At 41.5% G+C, this 20,823-nt stretch overlaps 1 protein-coding gene across 1 annotated transcript in view; it reads left to right on the top strand.

Moving 5' to 3' along the window:
- Nucleotides 1–20,823, top strand: part of nrn1la (neuritin 1-like a) — a gene marked incomplete at both ends in the record, with an annotated part of 87,886 nt that overhangs the window by 50,441 nt on the left and 16,622 nt on the right. Inside the window, one exon of the mRNA XM_083893195.1 lies at nucleotides 13,877–14,027. Coding sequence (XP_083749321.1) covers nucleotides 13,877–14,027 — 151 coding nt within the window. The remainder of the gene's footprint in view (nucleotides 1–13,876; nucleotides 14,028–20,823) is intronic.

Below are 20,823 nucleotides of genomic sequence, written 5' to 3'. Positions count from 1 at the left end.
GTGTGGATCGCAATTTGTAGGAAAAATCTTAATTTGTGTCGTATCAGAGGTAGAATAAGGTGTCAATACGTGCTTAATGATTGGTAATAAAGGGCTAGTATGCTACTTATAAATGCTAATAAGCACCGAGATCGGGGGTTTCAAACTCGTTTTCACTAAGGGCCACATCAGCATAATAGTTACCCTCAAAGGGCCAGATATAAATGTAACCAAATGTAACCAAATATAATGTAAAATAAAGTTGAAACTACTATGTAACGTACTAACTTTCTGTATTTATTACTTATTCAATTTCACTCGTCGCATGATGCGTATACAATGATACACTGTGATCTAGTGACGGTGCCGTCACTTTGCGGGTAGCGCGATCGCCATGCATTGTGGGAAATGTAGTTTATGGTCAACATACGCCTTAAAGCAGCTTAGACCTATTTTAACACAGATTTTTATCATCAGTACATAAATAACATTTTAAAGTTTGTCGTGACCACTGGCCACTTTGACATTTTACAGTATCATCATATATCATTTGGACTTTGATTGGCTGGATCATTGATCTGTTGTTTCTGTCTTAGATTTCTTGTTTTGTAGATTTGTGTTGTGTTTCACTTTGTTTAGTTTAGATCTTTTTTGATGGGACCCTCCTGTGTCTTGTTAAGGATTTGGCCTTTTTAGTTTCCCTGATTCCTGAGTGAGGCTTTTCCTCATGGTGTCACTTGTTGATGTTTTTGTTGGTATGCATGTGTGCTAGTCGCCTCATTTTTTGGGAGCCTTTTCATGTATTACTTAGCTAAGAAATTTGTTATGAAAGACATTTTTCTCCTGGTGCCACCACAGCTCTGTCAGATTAGCTCATTTAAGACCCTTTGACAAAGTGAAGGTCTCTGTATTTCTTCAGGATTTTTTTGAAATGGTGAAAAGAGTCAATTCTCTGTACGATGGTCTTGAGTAGTTGTTGCTTCATCACCGACACTGCCGTTCAAAAGTTTGAGCTCACTTAGAAATGTCCTTGTTTTTGCAGGAAAATCACTTTTTTTTTTTCAATGAATATAACATTAAATGAAATACACTCTATACAATGTTAATGTAAACAACTATTCTAGCTGCAAACGTCTGGTTTTTAATGGAATAGGTGTATAGGTGTATAGAGGCCCATTTCCAGTATTCTAATTGGTACTTTGTGTTTGCTGTGAGAAGGCCGTGAGAAGGCTGATTAGAAAACCCTTGAAAACGCTTGTGCAATTATGTTAGCACAGTTTTGCTGGTTCTGTTTGAAGGGCAAAATTATTATTTTGAATAAAAAGTCATCATTTGTAATCGTGTCAATGTCTTGACTATATTTTCTGTTCCTTTTGCAACTCTTTTGATGAATAAAAGTCTGAGTTTTAAAGGGACACTGTGTAGTATTTATGGGTTTATATAACCCAAAATCCACTCTTTTATACATATTATGTGCTCCTGCATTGTCTAGTCGCTGTATAATATTCTTTGTTTCATTTTCGTAGTGTTTCAAAAAGTCATGTAAAATAACATGGTCGCGGGCCGCTACTTCATTGCCACGACGCCGTGTTTCTACCGGAGCCTGTAAGGACAAACGCGAGAGAACAAATCAAGCGTCTCTTTACTTGTAGCGGAAGTCCCGCCTCCTCTCGCTCCGCTTCGTCTGCTACGGCCGCGATAGCTCCGCCCTCTCCCTCACCTCACGAACCTCATCTGCTGACACGGAGAAAGACAACGAGGATGACATTTGACCGGCTGAGGATACCGTAGCGCTCAGGGAAGGGAGGGGGTGAGCAGAGCAGCAGTTCTTTGTTGTAAATTTCAGCCTCTCCTCTAGATGGCACTATAAACTACTTACTTCACCTTTAATGGAAAACACAAACAAATTGTATAGGTGACCACTAAACTTTTGAACGGTAGTGTGTCTAGTGGTTGAAAATTCAGCTACCCAACTTTTAATAGAAACAAATCTCCAATTTTGTTGTGTATTTCTGTAGTAGCTTCCGTTACAGTGTCACATACAGGCCTGGCATATGTATTGCGCTCATTAGAGTTGTTTTGTGTGGATAACGTTTCTTGAAATGACGTGTTCACAGGGCAAAAAAAAGATTGTTTAGGGAAAGTTCTGTTTCCGATGTAGCTTGTACGTTATTATTGGTCCTATCGTACACTGGGGTCCACCCTGCCTCTGGCCTGCTGTCAAGCCTCATACCTTCAAAGATAGAGATATTTTTAAAGCTTAGACACCTGACTCTCTTCCCTATAGGTACAAATGTGTTTGGGGCGTGTGGGAGCGCCACTGACAGGACAGCGAAGACAAAGCACCGAGCCACAGTCTCATCCGATTTGTTGACAATAAAGAAAAATGTGGCCCTAATGTCATCCCTTTAACGTCGTCACGTTCGACATTTGTCATAAACGCTTATATCTGGAGTGAAGTGAGAGCGATGTTTTCCTGACATCAATATTTCCTCTGCCAAACAAATACCATTTATCAGTGTTATTTATCTGACCCCAGAGGAAAAGTGCTTTTCTTCTTTTCTGCATCTCTTTTTTTTTTATCACTGTTCTCTCACAGTCAGGACACCAAAGCCCGCAGGTTTTCTCTCGCTGCCCTTATCAATCAGTCACTTCTAACTCTCGGCGATCGCTCTCCTCTCGTCCTCCCTGGGCTCAGTCGTCTTTCACATATCAAATATTAATCAAGGCAGGTTGAGATGCAGTTGATCAGTTGTCCGCTGCATTGATCGACCCGCTCTCTTTGTCCTGTACAGCTGGAGCCATCAGTCAATTCGGTCAGAGAGTTGTAGTAGTGTGTGTAGTTTTGTGTGTCTGTGTGTGATTTTTAATCACTTTTTGATTTCTATTTTAAAAAGCAGTGACAGTGACGCGAAAGCAACTTTTTGCATTAACCTTGGCAAAAAACTTGCCGTTAATCAATACGGGGAAATTCTTGGGAGAGCCGATCGTTTCATCTCTGTGGACCGGATTTTATTAAAAATCTTGGTCTCGGTCAATATTTTGCTTTCTTTTACGTTGCGTAGCGTCTCTGAAAGGTAAACGGAGCTCTTCTCTGAGGATGCAGCGAGCAGGAAGCAAAGTTGGACCCTGTACAACCTGAGTGTACATTACATTAGACTTGGCAACAAACTACAGTTATCTTTAAGTCTTTTCAGGAACTTGGAACTTTTTCTGGATGCTGTTATTTATCTGAATATGGGCTCTGTCAAGCAAACACTGGCAGACCTGACTGAGGGAGCGTTTGTGTGTATACAGCAGCAGAGAAGGGGCGGGTGGGAACAAACTGCTCAACAAGTTTTGTATTTTTTAAGCAGAATTATTCTCAAAAATGTTTGCGCTTTTGTGCTTTCAGTCGTACTCCAGCCTGTTTTCAGTCGTCTCGCTTTACTAGCACAATGTTGTGGCGACACGGGCGCTAAACACCGCCATACGTACACGACACAGAGAGTTGTGTGTTGATATGATAGGCTTAATTACTATTTTGGGAATTTATTTGACAATTGTTTGACTGTGACAGACATTTGTTCATATTTAAAATGCACACAGTGCAGTTTTAAGTTTGGAGGGCTTACTTATACTGATGCACACATTCTCAGGAAGTCATTCTTTGAGCTGTTGCTCCTCATCGCTGCCAGCTTTGCGATCATCATTTTCTGTTCCAGACTGAAATAACTGCTAAAAGGGTCGCCATGGAATTTAATTCATGAATGAATTTTACGCTAATGCGAATGTGATTATCTTGACATTTACCTGGAACGTCACCACAAGGCAGTTTGTCGTGAATGTCAATATCAGATTAACTGACATTACATCGGGGTGTGGCCAAAAACAGTTACTACATTCAAATTCAAAATACCGAGGTCTTTTAGGTTTCGTTTTCTGACGTAACTGGCAACCCGTGGTTGCTCGGCAGCTGAGACTCTACTGACTGCAATGATTGGTAGACGGCGGTAGATTTTGATTTTGGCTGTTTCACGGGATGAAAACATTTCCTGAATCAATATATCGCGTCTACAGAGCTTTTTTCTTTAAAATGACAAAGAAAAATATAGTTTACACTTTGCACTTACAGGAGCCATTTTACCTGAAAGTTGCAGAGCACACCTGGTTGTTTGGTGAGATGAAGATTATAACCACCACAGACAAACCAATCCGGGGTCTGATTGGGACCAGATGGAGGAAAGGGTCTTGTTTTGGTGCTTTTGGCTCACACCCAACAGCAACTCTGTGTTCACACCTTCCCAGATGAATCAGGGAAAAAACACACCAGAGCCTGGTTTATCCGGACCGTTATAACGTCCAGAGACCATCTTACCCCGTCAGATCCCATAGTTGGTCGGGATTAAGTGGAGAAGATTTGAATGAAGTGTCGCTAACAGATAATGAGTTTACAAGCCAAACCTGGAACAACACATCCCTGCCAGTTGAACAGATGTGCCTCTCTGACTTGATTTCCCAACTGCACCCAGAACTCATTTCACTTTGAATAGTGGCTGCTGGAGATAATCATACAGCACTTTTCTGAGGAAGACAGCGCTCCCACGGAAGTGCAGTAATTTAGATCGGTGCATCATGGGACCTCCCGCCATTGTGATGATTTTCATTTAGTCACTTCAATGAGATGAATATAACATAATTCATGCTTGTGTACATAGGGAAAGATAAACTACTCATGGACACGTTGAAGCAGTCCTTCTGATAATGAGACAACATTATTTAATAGTAAATAGTTTGTACAGTATAGGACAGTAAGTAATCTGGAACTTAGATACTGTTGTGATTCAATTAATTCAATTGAATAACTTCAATTATTTTAAACAAATGACAGTCGGACTCATGTTGGCCTTGTGTCACAGTTGCCATCAGCCTGATTTTCAACTTAAAGAAGATTTTAAAATGTAACTTTTTTTAAATGTTCATGGACGGTAGTAAGACTCAGCATCGTGCTGATATAGATAGCCTACCTTAGCATAAAAAATGTCTTATAGGCAAGTTGGCTAGTTTCAAAAAGTAAAAAAGCTAAAAAAAACAAAAGATAAGTAGATAAGATAAGTAATAAGAAATAGCTAGTCTAGCTAGTTTCAAAAAGAAAATAGGAAATAAACTCACAAACTAACACGTTGACTCTCAATTGCTTAAATAAAAGTAAGTACAACTGTACAACAGGGGCTAGTTAGCCTAGTTAGCATAAAAAATTTAATTGGAAGCTAGTCTAGCTAGTTTAAATAAAGGAAACCTAAAACTCGAAAACTTACATGTTGTCTCTCAATTGTTTCATACAAACACAAATGTGACAGTAAATTTAACAGTTATTTTCCATGAAAGTTGTTTTATTTTATTTTTATTTAACAACAGCTAACCACAGAGACACGGCTTCTTTGGTTCCTGTGCACTGTTGATGTCCAATCAACCAGCATAATTCCTTTCATCTGCCATTAATAAGTCAAGCCATCTTGTTCAATCTCTTCCCTGTCATCTCTATCTCCATTCCCTTTTTCTGTCAGGCATCTATTTGCCTCCTTCTCCTGCCCTTTCTCCTCCTCGGGTCTTCATTAAAACTTGATGGAGATGAGTGAAGCCAATAATCTTCAAGCACTGTGTGCGACCCTGTCTGAAATCAATAGGTTTCCTGGGAAGAGGGGAAAAAAAACGATGGGTGGGTGGATTATTAAATATTAAACAGCAGGTCTCTGGTGGTGGGGGAGAAGAGTTGAGGTGATTCTGTGTCTGACACAATTAGCATCTCCTGTTCACCTGCCAAGCACCAGCCACGGCTCCTCTGTGTGACTTATACTCGTCACGACAGAGCACTTCTGGGACAAGCCGCATTCTCTTCGGAGGCTTTATCCCCGTCGCCTTGTACACTAATCACGACATGATGCATCTGGGCCTGTCACGCCTGCGAAGAGGGCCATCTTAGCTCTGTGAAATATCGGTCACTACAATTTTCCGGGATGATTTCGCTCCACGGGAGAGCTGGCTGTCAACAACGTCACAGCGAGGCTCCTCCGGGACGCGCAAACTCTTTAGGAACATCGTACAACTTGTTTTTGTTACCTGTCATGGACTTCTTCAGGGACCACGGCACTTTTGACCGCAAACAAAAAAAATAAAATCTGAAATATACTTTTAGGCTTAAACTTCTACTAGCCATAAGTATTTTTGGTAACCCTTTCTTTTACAGTCCCCAACCTGGGGACCTGGTAAATTCATGGTAACACAATGTATCACAAGGTAATTACCAATGGTAATAAGAAAGTAAATACGATGAAACTATGGCCAAAATACTGGGAATTTACCTGGTAACTATATAGTAAATTATAGTGTGTTATTGGGTTATAAGCTGGAAATAAGCAGGTAGCCACAACCCCCTAATTGCTAACCATTTACCCAGTAAATATATGGTAACAAAAATGTGTTACTAGGTATTAATTAACCTGTAATAAGAAGGTAAGAACAATGAAACCATGGTCAAAATACTGGGTATTTACCCAGTAAATTATAAAGCGTTATTGGTAATAACTACTGGTGATAAGTGGGTAAAACACTTTTGTGTTACCATGAATTTACCAGGTAAATACCTGGTAATTAGGGGACTGTAAAAGAAAGGGTTACAGTATTTTTTGTATAAAGTTATACAGCTATAGTTACAATAGAATGAAAATAATTCATGCGGAAATGGAAATAAATCCAGTGTAAATCCTGTGAAAAGTTAATATTTTCTCAGGTTGTTCTTGGCGTAAACCGTTTGAGAAGCTCTGCATTAGAACATTCAAATGAAGTAACAACGTTAAATCATCTTTTTCAGCGAGAGGGAATTCCGTCCTTTAACTGATGAGATGACCACGATAACTGAATGATTTCAGCTCAAACACAGTGATGATAAATTAGACGCCTGATGAAACGGGAGACAAATTCAACATCTCAGTTTTAATCAGATCTATACTTTATTATCCCTCCCGCGCGTATATGCAAAAAGGGATGAGATTGTAATTCACCAGGCAGACCCGTCAGTGCGGCAGTCTGCATGTGCTGTCATTACAATGGAGCTTCAAGATGAATGAGAGGCCAGATGAATCCAAGGAGATGGGAGATGGGGAATAAGCAACAGATGGTCAAAGGGAGAAAAAGTGCCAGGACTGTTTGCCGTGCCTCGTTTGTCTCCACCACTCGTTCAGGAGAGGATGAAGGCCTGGAGGTGACCCTCAAAAACCAACCTGCTCCATAAACTTTTGCTCCAGTCATTTTAAAAACCACTTTGTTCGTTGTTATCGATCAGCTGATAAAAATGGTCTAACCCAACCTAATAATATGAACACAATTAGGACATCATTTTTCAGCCTCTGTTTTGAAGACAACGTTACCACAGCAACGAGGTGCGAGTGCCTTGGCTAGCTTCAGACGCTGTTGTCATTTCAGATTCCCTAAATATAGCAAAAGCACTTGGATGCGTCTGAAGTACTTAGCACGACCCCTGGATTATGTGGCTGCTTTTTGTTGTTCTTTACCTTGGTTTTTTTTTTAGTTCTGTTTCTGGTTTCCTGTTTTCTTTGTTCCCTGGTACATTGTGTACTTCTTCATAGTGTGTGTTCCTTCTCGAGTTTTGCTGCCTGTCCTGTCTTCAGCTCCACACTAGAGGATAATTGGTCATATTTCGGTCAAGATCGGGTTCTTCCGACAATCACGGGTGCCTTCAGATTTAAGGCTGAGTTGAACAGATTATCTGGGCCAAATTATCCTGTAGTGTGAGGGGTAAACAGACACAATTTATTGGACACACAGAAGTATTAATGGTGCATTATGTAATAAATCTAAAGCAACTGGCCATAAAATCCTCCTTATATGTCACAGAGACTCAGGAATAATGTTCATATAACAAACTGAATTCACCAACAACAACAGTACAGACAAAATATTTGCATTAATACAATTTTTTTGCAGACTGCAAATCATGTTTAAGTTTTGAAATCATGTTTTGGCATGTGGCGCCACCTACCGCCGTCTACCAATCATTGCAGTCGGTAGAGTCTCAGCTGCCGAGCAACCACGGGTTGCCAGTTACGTCAAAAAACGAAACCTAAAAGACCTCGGTATTTTGAATTTGAATGTAGTAACATTGGGTTTTTGGCCACATTCTTACATATGGCACCTTTAAACATGTTTGATATTTTCTGTGAAAAACGTGGGAAATCCCTGGAATATCCTCCCTGAAATCCTTTGATTAAACGCCAGTCTATTCTGTGCTTTCTTGGGATCAAAACATTGAAAATCCCTCACAAACTTCTGTGTCAGCTCAGATTTCAAAAATCCTTCAGTGTGAGGATGGCTCTACCTGTTGATTGTTTGCCCCGCCCCCTAATCTGATTCACCTGTGTCCTACTGGTCTCACCTGTTTTAGATGATCATCCCTGCCTTCCTTGTGTCTTTAGTCTCTGTGCTCCCCTGTGTCTTGTTTGGCTCAGTCTGTCAGAGATGTAAAACAATGCAGGACACAAATGCGGTTTAAAAAAAACATGAACCGAAGAGTGTTTACTAGGTAAAACACAACCCAAGTAAAAAATAAAAGTAAAAAAAGTAAATCATTAAAGTTGGCATTTGTAGAGCGCAGTAGCTCCTGCTTATTTACCGATGTGATTACCATGATGACTTTTGGTTTTTGATGGAATCAAACAAGTCCCAAGTCGTCATTTTAGTCTTGGGAAAGTCAAGACAAGTCAAGTCAAGCCTCTTTCACTGCCAGACTTTCTTCTTTGGTGTGGAAAAAACGTTTGTTTCTCCCTTTTTTCGTTCTTTAGTAATCATTAGTAGAAGGCTAATGTCTGCTTTCGCCAAAAACACAGTTTTTGACCAAAAAACTGAGAAAACAAGAAGCATTTCAAGCAGATCAGTGACTTTGGGGCTAGTCTTTTTTGCTTTAGTGACACCTCAAACATCTGAACAGTGCTTTTCTTCTATAAAACAACACATACAACACTCAGAAAGGACTTTTGATGGCAAAACAATAACTTATTTACAAGATTTGTCAGTTGAGCTGGCCATTGGCGACACGCCACGAGAGAAATCGCCCCGGTTCGTACGGCTCCGTAAACAATTTGACTCGCTAATGAAGTGATTCACACGCATTTGGAGACCGGGGTCTGATTCGACCGGTTAAGAGGTTTAAAACGAGCTGTCAATCACCCTCATTGACCAAGGTAAGCGAGCTATGGCGCTGTGTAACTGAAGACGCTGCAGAGTCACAGAGTTGTTATCACGCACCGCACAGGAAGCATCGATTTACAGCAAGTTATTATACTTTTTTTTTTTTCAAAACAAGTTCTTTTTAGATCTGTAGTGACATATAAATAAAATGAAATCCTGCTCCTACTGCATATTTTAAAGGTGATATTCGCTTTAAAATTGCTATGCTTGCTAAATTGCTAAAAAAAATCCTTCAGTTATGCTGTGTTCCATGTACATTTACTCTGACACAGTGGCATCTACAGTGAAACTTACACCTCTGGTGGAATCTCACAAGTGTTATCTTCATTTTGATACCAAGATAATCCACGTAGAGCTTGTAACTGCAGAGATTTACTCTATTTAGTTTGGGCATGTCATTTTCGAGCAGGGACTCCAAAAAGAGGGTCAGGGAAGAAGTGGTTAAATAATGTCATGTTTAAAGAAAAACCTTGAGGATGATTTAACAGCCCTGTGTGAAACAAGTGTGTGGAAATGTGATAGGAAAATAGGAAAAAGCAACGTTAAAAGCTCGTGATGGAATAACTCCAGCTTCCTAAAGCCACGCTCCTTCCTCCCAGAGTCCTCTCAGGCCTCTGATTCACATTCATTTGGCGTTGCTTCCATTAAAAGATGAAAATGGAGCAGCTTAGTCAAACAGCGGTGCGCGCGTCCCAGAAGAAATCCAGTGCTCTGCTGTGTGTACATAAAAGCTTAGTTTGCTGTTAATTCAAACCTCTGTAAATTGCAGTACGACACAACTGAGTGATCAGCTTTGGGCTTTTGGTGATGAGATGCTGTAAATAGCCTCGCACCAAGCAAATGACTTGTGAGACTAAGTTCTCAGGTGTGTGTGGGTGGGTTCTTGGTTTCTTACCTCTTTAGGACCTTTTTCTGGCATCAACACTGACCAAGAACTGGTCCTAATGAGGATCTGGTTGAGTTTAGGGTTAGGGTTTGTGATGTGGATGTGAGTTTTTTAGCTCTCATCTATTTCTTATGGTTTCCTGTGAGCTGTCGTAGCAAAATAGTCAATGAAAATGATCTTTCCCCACAGTTTCAGCGTCTATTTCTGTCAAATACGCCACAAGCACTATCAAAGAGAAATGCACTTCAGGGTTCCACTTCCCTGAATCCATTCAATTTCTTTTATTCAATGAAGATTTTTCTTTTGTGGGTCTGACATATTTGTTGGACTTGACCAATGTGCAACTTCCTACTGAAGAGTCCTGGCATTTAGTTGAGTAGAGACGAGTATTTGGAGGATCTAAGGATGACAATATTGTATCCGTATATACGGAGACGTTTGATGTTTAGCCTCTCGGAGGCTTTATAGTGCTTTTCCGTTATACAATCACAAACAAGTGACGGTCAAAGCAGTTGTTTCCAGTTTAACTGAGTCATTAGAATCAGTTCATTGAAGAGTTTAGAAAGAAAGATTAGTTCAGTACTTCCTGTTTGACTGGAGTACAGACTCCGTCTGATGGTCATTGAAGAGATTTTAGATATTTCCTTTGCTAAATGCTGCATATTTTATGGTTTAAAGTGATAGTTTGGAATTTTGGACATAAGACCTATTTTCCAACTCAGCCGGTGTGATGGAGACGTCTGGAGACTTTTTCAAGAAATTTTATTCAGTTCTTCTAGTTTCAAAGTTCGCTGATGCTATGGCTAGCGCAAGTCAATGATACAAGTTAGCATGGCATTAAAAACACTCTTACCGACTCCACAGTGCACCCGAGGTAAATCCATTGTAACGGCAGACTATCGATGTACATATCTGTGTTGATAGAATGTTTGAAATAAAACCAACCTTGCAATTTGAAGGATTTATGTCTCAGCAGCAGCAGCAGCAGCGCGTCATACTTCCAGCAGCGGCGGACTGATTCCGCTGCCGGAAGTATAGTGCTGAGAAAGTAGTCCCCCAAAAATCCATGCGATGCGACGTTAGTGTTGTTTCAAATATTATTCTATCAACAAGACCAGGTACCAAAAAACAAAGCACCAGGTACTGTTACGAGAGTCGAACTGAGTCGATTAATGCTACACTCTTAGAAGTAAAAGCGCTCAGTAGAACCATGTAAGGTTCTTCAACTTGTCCTCATAGGAGAACCCTTTTTGGCTCCAGGTAGAACCTTTTTTTTTATAAAGGTTCCACCTGGAACCCTTTTGGAGGGTTCCACCAAAAACCCTTTTAAAACCCTTTATTCAGGAAAGGGGTTTTAAAGGGTTCTCTGGATCAAAATAGTTCTTACTGGAACCATTAGTGTTACCAAGAACCCTTGAAAAACACTTTCCTGAAGAAATGATTTTTCAGAAGCAAATGGTTGCAGATAGAACCTCAGCCCTTGTAGAAGGACACTTTTGGAACCCTAAGAGTGTAGAACTGTATCGTGGAAAAGAGCCATTAGGGTCAAACGTGTACATTTTAGGAACCCCAAAACGTGATAGTGTATTATAAGCAGAATGGGTCCAGCCTTCTGCATCTGTCACACGTGATAAATAAACGATTCAAAAATATCTCCACTTTTTTGGAATCATATTAATAGCGTTAATTATTTCGTGAAGCGACAGCAACGTCAGTCATATCAACAGCTCCCAGGTTAGATTAGTGAGCCACAGTGGATGCTGCATGTTCACTTTAGATTAGTTTAGTTCCTTGAATTAATTTGTATCAGGGACAGTGAACATCAACAACAACAACAACAACGACAACGACAACAAAAAACAATCATCTCAGCGAGAGGGAAGATGCTTTGTACCAGATTTAGCTCCTGGCAATTTACATCTGTAGAACCTGAGTAAAAGTGAAATAGACACAACATCATAACAGAGCAGCTCTCACCCTCAGTGTGAGGCGTAGTGTCGGGTGTCAAAATAAAACAGAAGCTAAGTGTCACATTAATGCTGTCAAGGCTGGTTATTTAAAATCCATTTTTTACCCCCCCACACACACACTCACACTCACACACACTCACACACTTCACTAGAGAAAGTATGAAGACGTGCAGGGGGAAGCTCATTCTAGTCTTTCACGGCCCTGAAGGCGACGGCTGATTGTGCAAATGGCAGAATGTTTGTTTACAGACACGACGACAATCCTTGACCTTGAAGCTCTGCTCACGTGCTCAGAGCGGAGCTCCAGAAAGTTTTTACATGGTGGATTAGTTCAAGCACGAGACAAGTATCTTGTGTCTCTACAGCAAGAAGGTCGCCGGTTCGACCAAAGGCCTGTTGATGGGATTTCTTTTATTTGTCTCTGTCTATTGTCCCTGCAATGAACTGGTGACCTGTCCAGTGTGTCCCCCCCCCACGCTCTCAGCTACATGTCAGCTGGGATTGGCTCCAGCTCCGAGCAACCTTTATATTTGACCAGTACACTACCGTTCAAAGGTTTGGGGTAACCTATACGTTTTTTTTTTTGTCAAGGTTTCCATTAAAAGTCACACGTTTATTCATCAAAAGAGTTGCAAATTGAATAGAAAATACAGTCAAGACATTGACAAGATTAGAAATAATGATTTTGCTTTTGTCAAAGAGCCAGCTAAACTGTTTTCAGCTGTGCTAGCGTCATTGCACAAGGATTTTCAAGGGTTTCCTTATCATCCAATCCATACCATTAGAACACTGGAAATGAGCATCTATACACCTATGTACATATTCCATTAAAAAACAGATGTTTACAGCTAGAATAGTCGTTTACCACATTAACAATGTATAGAGTGTATTTCTGATTCATTCAAAGGCGCCATATGTAAGAATGTGGCCAAAAACGGGTACTACATTCAAATTCAAAATACAGAGGTCTTTTAGGTTTCGTTTTTTGACATAACTGGCAACCCGTGGTTGCTCGGCAGCTGAGACTCTACTGACTGCAATGATTGGTCGACGGCGGTAGGTGGCGCCACATGTCAAAACATGATTTCAAAACATAAACATGATTTGCAGTCTGCAAAAACATTTTTTTAATGCAAATATTTTGTGCATTTCCTTATAAAGAAAATAAGGACATTTCTAAGTGACCCCAAACGTTTGAACGGTAGTGTATGTCACATATTTGATGAGTTTATCACAATGACGATTGTTTTCTGATTTTCTGTCCAAGGCCTTTTAGCGTAGTTAATTTCCGCCGTGATGTATGAGCTGCTTTGGACGGTAATAATCTTGGCTGTGTTCAAACATGAACGGTGCACAGTCATGTGTTGGACCACGTCCACACAAACACCCTCCCTCCCTCTTCTGTTATCTTCATCTCCTGGTCAACGAGGCTCGGCGCGTCTCGTCTTTGATGTGGGCAATCGATCAAGCGCAGACTCTAAACGGCGGATGATTGAGGGGACGGAGGAGGGAAAGAGGGATCGGCGGCTGTCTCGCGGCTCTGTGTGTGTATGATGAATAACGCTCTGCCGCTCAGTTTATCACGGCAACAAGCAGCTGCGTAGACGGCAAGTGACAGTGACTCGCTTGTCTCATCTCGCACCGGGTCCACCAGCTGTGTCTGTTAACACGGAGACGCGGTCGTCGCCTGTGGAGGGGTGGACGGCGCCAAGTGATTTCCCAGTTCACAATAACACAACAAGTTTAACTTCCATTTTTCTAATCTTCTTTGTGTGTTTTGTGGTGTCTGTGTTTGCAGTGCTGAGCCCGCGCCCCGTGGCTACGGCGTCGGCCCGAAGGTGTCACTTCATCTACAAGGGCTTCGCTCAGTGTCTGATGGCTCTGGGCGACAGTCTGACAGACAACTCGCGCAAAGACGAGGACATGCACGAGATACACTCCATCTGCAGGTCAGTGCCTATAAGGAAATCTCTTCATCGCTTCAACGGGAGCTCTGCTGAGTTTGAGCGTTTGAATATGCATTTTCGGATCCCTGCAGGGCCATTAAGTCGGCATTAGTAAGAATTCACTTACTTTAGGTGAAAGGGTTGAGAAAACAACAGACAGCAGCTCCCGGGAGGCAACGTTCTCTGAGCTGCGAGTATGCAAAGCCTCTGCAAGAAAAAGTTTAGACAAGCGTTTTACAATTCCACAATGTCAGACTAATATCTGATATCAATACAGCGCGAGCAGGCTTTCGCCACAGATCTACAGATCGAAGTCTTGGCTCTGTAATCACTGACTGGACATACTCACCTGGTCACAGTGGTGTGTTCTTAAAAAAGAAATAAAGGCAAATCACATTGACCTACAGGTTTATTTTCAGTGACATATTCAGACCTTAAAAACACAACAGTTCATTGTGATATCAATAATCAGTATCATGTCAAGACTTTCTTGCATATTTCTCAACATTTTAAAAGTGAAGGTCCATATAAAGAGGTCCATGTGAAATGCAGTAAGCCCTCAGGACTATTCAACTTTGGTGAAGAATTGCATTGATGCGATGGCCAATTAGCGTTTAAGATTCTCCATATTATGTACATTCCAGCAGCCAGACTCAGACTATTTTTTTCTGTGGGCATTCAGAGCTCTATGACGTCTTGTGAGGTTTTCACAACACCATACGGAGCCGGACACCCTAACCCTAACTTGGCGAGTTTCCCTCCGTTTACCTCGGGAGTTCTGAGTATCGGTAACAACCCATAACGCCGGTTTCTTTGCTTCTGCAGACGTTTCCACAAAAGAGATTGAAAAGAAATGTCCTTTACTTCTCTTTAAAATACGGCGACCTGCGTCCATCGCCTCACAAAATGTACAAAGTGATCCCTCGGCATCGGAATTTGGAACTGGGAGCGATGTCATCCCCTTGCAATATATATATATATATATGATTATCACAGAATAGTTATATCGTGGACCATGTATCACGTATCAAATGTGATTCCCATTCCTAGTTCCAACTACAAATCTAAAGCAGCGTCTTTATAGTTCTTTGATGCCACCTTTGATTTAATTTGTCGCAGGAAATGGCATAATCAGTCGTGTTTTTGTTTTATGCTTCAAGGAAAGATTTCAGTCCATTGTATCACCTTTGCTTCCTTTATGTGTATCCGTGTCCGTGAGACTCTTTCTTCGTCTCTATAATGGACGGCTTAGATGAAGTTCTTGGTATAAATGAGGAGGAAGATCATTTGTATTTACTTTGCACAAAGAGGACAGATGGGATTTGAGACAAGTGTTGTTCCCACAGTTTGAAATTGAAATTGTGGACATGCAGACGATGATTACCAGTCACCCTGTACAACAATACTGTGACACCAGAACGTTCTTCTGTGTCGCAGGAGAGAATAGATTCTGTCCACTTCTGTGTTACGTGATAAAGTATAAATCAGGCTTGGATTCTGTTGGCTGTAAATTTCAGTTTCCTGTACACCTGTATGTGTCATGATTGAAGAATTCACTCGTCCTGCTTGAAAGGAACAATCAACACGTGCTGCTCACAGAACACAGTTGGGAAAGTAGAGTTCAAAGCATCCAACTCTCAGGATTTACCACCAAAGAGAGCTCATTCTTTGGTTAAAACGGCCTCAGACGAGTTGAAAGATGCGACATTTACGATGAAGAGCTCTGTAAACTGCAAAAGGAATCCAAAATGCTTCAACGTTAGCCCTTCTTTTCATGTTAATCCTCTCTCACACTTAAATGACCACGTATACCTGGACGTTTGAGGTTGAAATACTAACTTTTTCGTTGCTGTGTCCTCCCTGAGCTGACGTTGCATTTGTGCGGGTCAAACACAAGTTACGTAAATTATGTAGAAGACACGATTGTTCTGAGGCAGCAAGGGACGCTCATTTCTGTTCGTACAGATTGTACAATGTAAATAACATCCATATTGTTGTGTTTTCTTGTTCCAGTTGTTTCTTCATTCACAGAGGGGGGGTTAGGGGCACAGTGGATTTTCTACAAAAGCAACAGAGGGCAGAATTTATGTGTAAACACCTGCACTTGAAATTATACCGACCAGCAAACACCACTGCTTCAAGGAGCTAATAAAATGAAGTCAGGTGAAGCATAAATATCAAGCAATGAAAAGCTGGATGTCTCGCAGAGTCATTTGACCCTCGAGTGAATCCAGATTAAGTACAATCCCATTGGTGGAAAATGTTGAAACCCCCAATTAAACAGGTTTTTTTGACCATTAGGTTTGAGCTATAAGTAACTTGATGGATACATTATTGTTTGGTATCAGTCACGTCATTTTCCATTACTCTAGTTACCTCCTCAACTGCCTTAACGTTGTTTTATACGCGGCACAAACATGCAAACTAGTGACGGTCAAAGCAGTTGTTTTTCGTTGTAACTGAATCATTAGAATCAGTTCATTGAAAAGATTCGTCCACAGGATCGTTCAGTACTTCCTGCATGACCGGAGCAACAGTCACGGAACTTCGGCTCAGCAGTGCTGTTGCTAAATACATCAGACTCCTCTGTTAAATATTGACATTTTAGACATTTCCTTTGCTAAATCTTGGAGATTAACGCACGTTTTCAGGATTTTTAGGTCTTCTCTACAGTTCGGCATTGTTTGGTTTGATTCTTGTGTCAGACTACACTCTTAGAAATAAAAGTACTAAGTCGAACCACATATGGTTCTTCGGCTTATCCTCATAGGAGAACCCTTTTTAAAGTTTCTACCTGGAACCCTTTATGTTACCAAGAACCCTTTTAAAACCCCCTATTCAGGAAAGGGTTCTTCAGAAGCAAATTGTTCGAGGTAGAACCTCAGCCCTGGTAGAAGAACACTTTTGGAACCCTTATTTCTAATAGTCTAATGACTCTTCCAGTGACGAGACTCTCTGACCAATCAGTGGCCAGCAGTCATATTTCTGTTGATGTCACATTTTAGTATCTGCAGTAGTAGAGTCGAGCCGAGTCGTGGAAGTACATCATGGAAAAGCGCCATATGCAAGCCATCTGATTTCATTGGTTTCATTTCACACTCTTAGAAATAAAAGTGCTAAGTAGAACCATATACGGTTCTTCGGCTTGTCCTAATTGAAGAACCCTTTTTGAGTCCAGGTAAAACTTTTCTATAAAGGTTCCACCTGGAACCCTTTTGAAGGGTTCCACCAAGAACCCTTTTAAAACCCTTTATTCAGGAAAGGGGTTTTAAAGAGTTCTCTGGATCAAAATGGTTCTTACTGGAACCATTCGTGTTACCAAGAACCCTTGAAAAAACAGTTTTTTTTTCAGAAGCAAATTGGGAGAACAGGGAGAACCTCAGCCCTTGTAGAAGGACCATTTTGGAACCCTTATTTCTAAAAATGTAAACATGATGGATTAGTGGCATTATGCCAAATCTACGACCAGTTGCCTTCATATATGGCATACACTCTTAGAAATAAGTGCTAACCATATAAGGTTCTTCAGCTTGTCCTCATAGGAGAACCCTTTTTGGCTCCAGGTTTTATAAAAAGGTTCCACCTGGAACCTTTTTGAAGGTTTCCACGAAGAACCCTAGAAAACCCCGTTCTTTGGTGAAAGGGTTTTTCAGAAGCAAATGGTTTCAGGTAGAACCTCAGCCCTCGTAGAAGGACCGTTTTTGGAACCCTTATTTCTAAGCGTGCACTGGCCCTTTAGTTTGACTTTAACTTTGAGCACTTACTCCCTCACAGCACTGCCTCTTCTCTGCTCCCAGCGTAGTTCCAGGCGTCAGGTCTCTATTCAGCCTCTCATTGTTTTGGCTGGAGGCCTGATGACACTGATTAAGGATGCAGAACATCTCTCCCTTACTTTTCCCCCGCTCACAGCTTCATTTCTCTGTATCCTGTAACCATCCGTCATCCCTCTGTCATCTCCACTCACCGCTCTATTTATACGTACCTCTGTCATCCATCTTCCTGGGGAAGTCGCAGCCTCTCCCGGCCAAGGGGGAAAAAGAGCCATTATGTGTGAGGGGTGTTAAAATAGGATTTTCTGATTTGAGAGCAATGTATCTGTCAAGTGCAATTTGCGCGGCGGCAAAATGATATTGCGCCCGGAATCATTAAAGCAGACTGTACACAGATAGGAACAGATAAAACCATGTTAACGTTACACTGGAAGAAGTTACTGTAATACAGCTGACAGGTTAAGAAGTTATTCAGCGCAACACTCGGTGGGATTGTAACCGGCACTCAACCCCTCGCTGCATTATGAATGAGGCTTTTGCAAACTTAAGAGCTCTTGATCAGGCAGTGACAGCGAACATGCTCCATAAAATACAGCTTACATGTCTTTGATAGTTCACAAAAAAAAAACGATGTTTGGCTCACTCAGACAAAAACAGTGGGAGGATTGTGTTTTACACTGAGATCTACAAAACACATCACATCATTGCAGTAGTGGAGACAAAAGCCTAATGGAGTTCCTGTGAGGTTTTTATTCTTCAAATGCGTCCATCAGTTACCTTAACTGTGTTACACAAACTCTCCAAATGAGGCAGCAGTCGACCAACAACTGCTGTGTCCTGTGAAATAAAATCAATGCAGATCTCCTCTATGGGCTTTGGTGTGGAAGAGTGAAACGATAAGCTGACTTTAAGGTTTATTAAAGCGGACCTAGACCAGAAGTTCCAATTAACGCTGTTTTTTAGTGTGTATCTGCGTCATTACCTTGTTTACGAAGCCACAGTTCAGTCACTGCTGAGAACACTGTGTTTTATTGTAATCTCAGGCTCAGCGAGATTTCCCTTCTGGTTATGTAAACAGCATTTCTCCTGAACAGCAGATCGTCCTGCTCCGGGCACTAGTCTGGACACATCCGGTTGCGTACATTGAACCGCAGAAGAAGAATAACGTCCGTTGTGGAGGTGTTTCACGAGCGACAGTGTCTTCTGACTCTGGGTCAAAGTCATAAAAGGGACTGCGGCGGGGAGTCGTGAAGAAGCTATTTTTAAACACTGTTAAAACAATGTTTTGATAATGAGTAGCAGTGCATCCACCGTTCCAGAGGGGGGAGCTGCGCTTCTGAGAGCGGGTGTGCTGATTATGTCACTTCCGGGTATTGGCCAATCACAAGACAGTTGGGAAGGCTCTACGCTGGCTGGCCAATCACAACACACTCTGTCTTCTGGGTGCGGGATTTCAGTCTGAAACACCGCGGCCGAGGACAGCGTCAGTAAGGAGAGATTTCTATCAGCTCGTTTACAGCAACTGGGAGGTTTTTGACCATAAAAACAAGTTAATGTATGTAAGTAGACCTCCATAACTCACATATATGTGCAACAGGACCACTATATGTGAACTTTAAGTTGCTAATGGTTTATTTTTCCTGATTTTCTAACTGACAGTCGTGTTTTACTTGGTGCTCTCTCTCTCTCTCACACACATTAAAATGACGGTGTTTATATCCAGGATTTGTGAACTGCGGTGAACCTGCTAAAAATAATCAAATAACAACACATTCCTGTTGTCAGGGGGTTGATATGCGGCGTGTCTTATTTTTTATTCTCACCTCTGTGTCAACTGTACATGAATTGTGATTCACAAACCTGCCAGAAACAAAGCGAGTCAGAGGAAGGTGAAAACAACAACAACAACGACACAATGAGAGCTCACTGACAATGATACAGTGGTTTACTTTAGTTTTCCCCTTAATTCATTTGTCTGTAGAATAGAATAGAATTGAATGCCGTTTATTGTCATTATACAGTGTTAGAGTTTAGATTCTCTGCCCGAGCCTGGGCCGGGTCGGGCCCTTGATCAAGCATTTGTGTTTTTTCTCCCCGCCGTGTTCGCATGCTATGTTATAGCACGTCGTATTGTGTAAAGTTGTAACGCATCATTAAAAAAACCAGGAAGTGTCTCAATGCAACATATGCATTTATGGAAGCGGATCTCAGCAGCAGAGGGCGTGGACTTATGGCGTATGGTTTACGGCTCACGCGGTAAAAATTTGCCGCGTTTAAATCTGGCTCGTGATTACAGTTAATGTGTTGGGTCGGGCCCGGCTCGGACGCAACGTACTTGAGCTCGGGTCGGGCTTGATCTTTTGGGACCAATCTAAACTCTATACAGTGTACAACCAGATCTGGAGAGCTTCTATGCTATTCTAGAGCTCCGGACTTCACTCGGACGCGACTCCGTGCCCACTAGCCGCCATGTTAGCAATGTTATCAACGAAAAATGAATGAGACCAGTGCTGGAATTCAACCTGTCGGAGTTCACTGTGCACTTTTATAAAGCCCCGGTGTACTTTCTAAGAGAACATCCCTGATTAACTTCCCTTCATCTTACTCCAGAGAGTCCGTGAAACTTTACAAGTTCCTGGAGGGGAACAAATAGCCGTTATCTGGCTTTGTAAAGATAGCTAAAGTTGTCACTGGAAGGCTAAGTGTCGTGTTAGCATCACGTAAGCATTAGCAACAGGCAGTTTAATGTATATAATCCGTTATTTAACGATAATTGCCCACAAAATCTGTTTCTTGAGTCTTCTTCTGCTCTCTGCTTCATAGCAGTGATTCACCTCCACCGTCTAAATGTTCTCCCGTTAGCCTCCCGACATCATCGTCTATCCATCATCTTCACTTTTATGATGAAAACAGCTGGTAAACAGACGACCTGTCGGACATATTGCCTGATTGATGTGTTGTCTAGTTTCCTGCCATAGGGCGTTACCTCGGCTGTGTGACGTCAGCTATCAGAGCTCTGTTGATCCAAA

The sequence above is a fragment of the Microchirus variegatus genome (genome assembly GCF_963457635.1).
Source record: "Microchirus variegatus genome assembly, chromosome: 8".
NCBI lineage: Eukaryota > Metazoa > Chordata > Actinopteri > Pleuronectiformes > Soleidae > Microchirus > Microchirus variegatus.
Note: the sequence above shows the minus strand (reverse complement) of the source record. Positions and strands in the feature narration are given on the sequence as shown.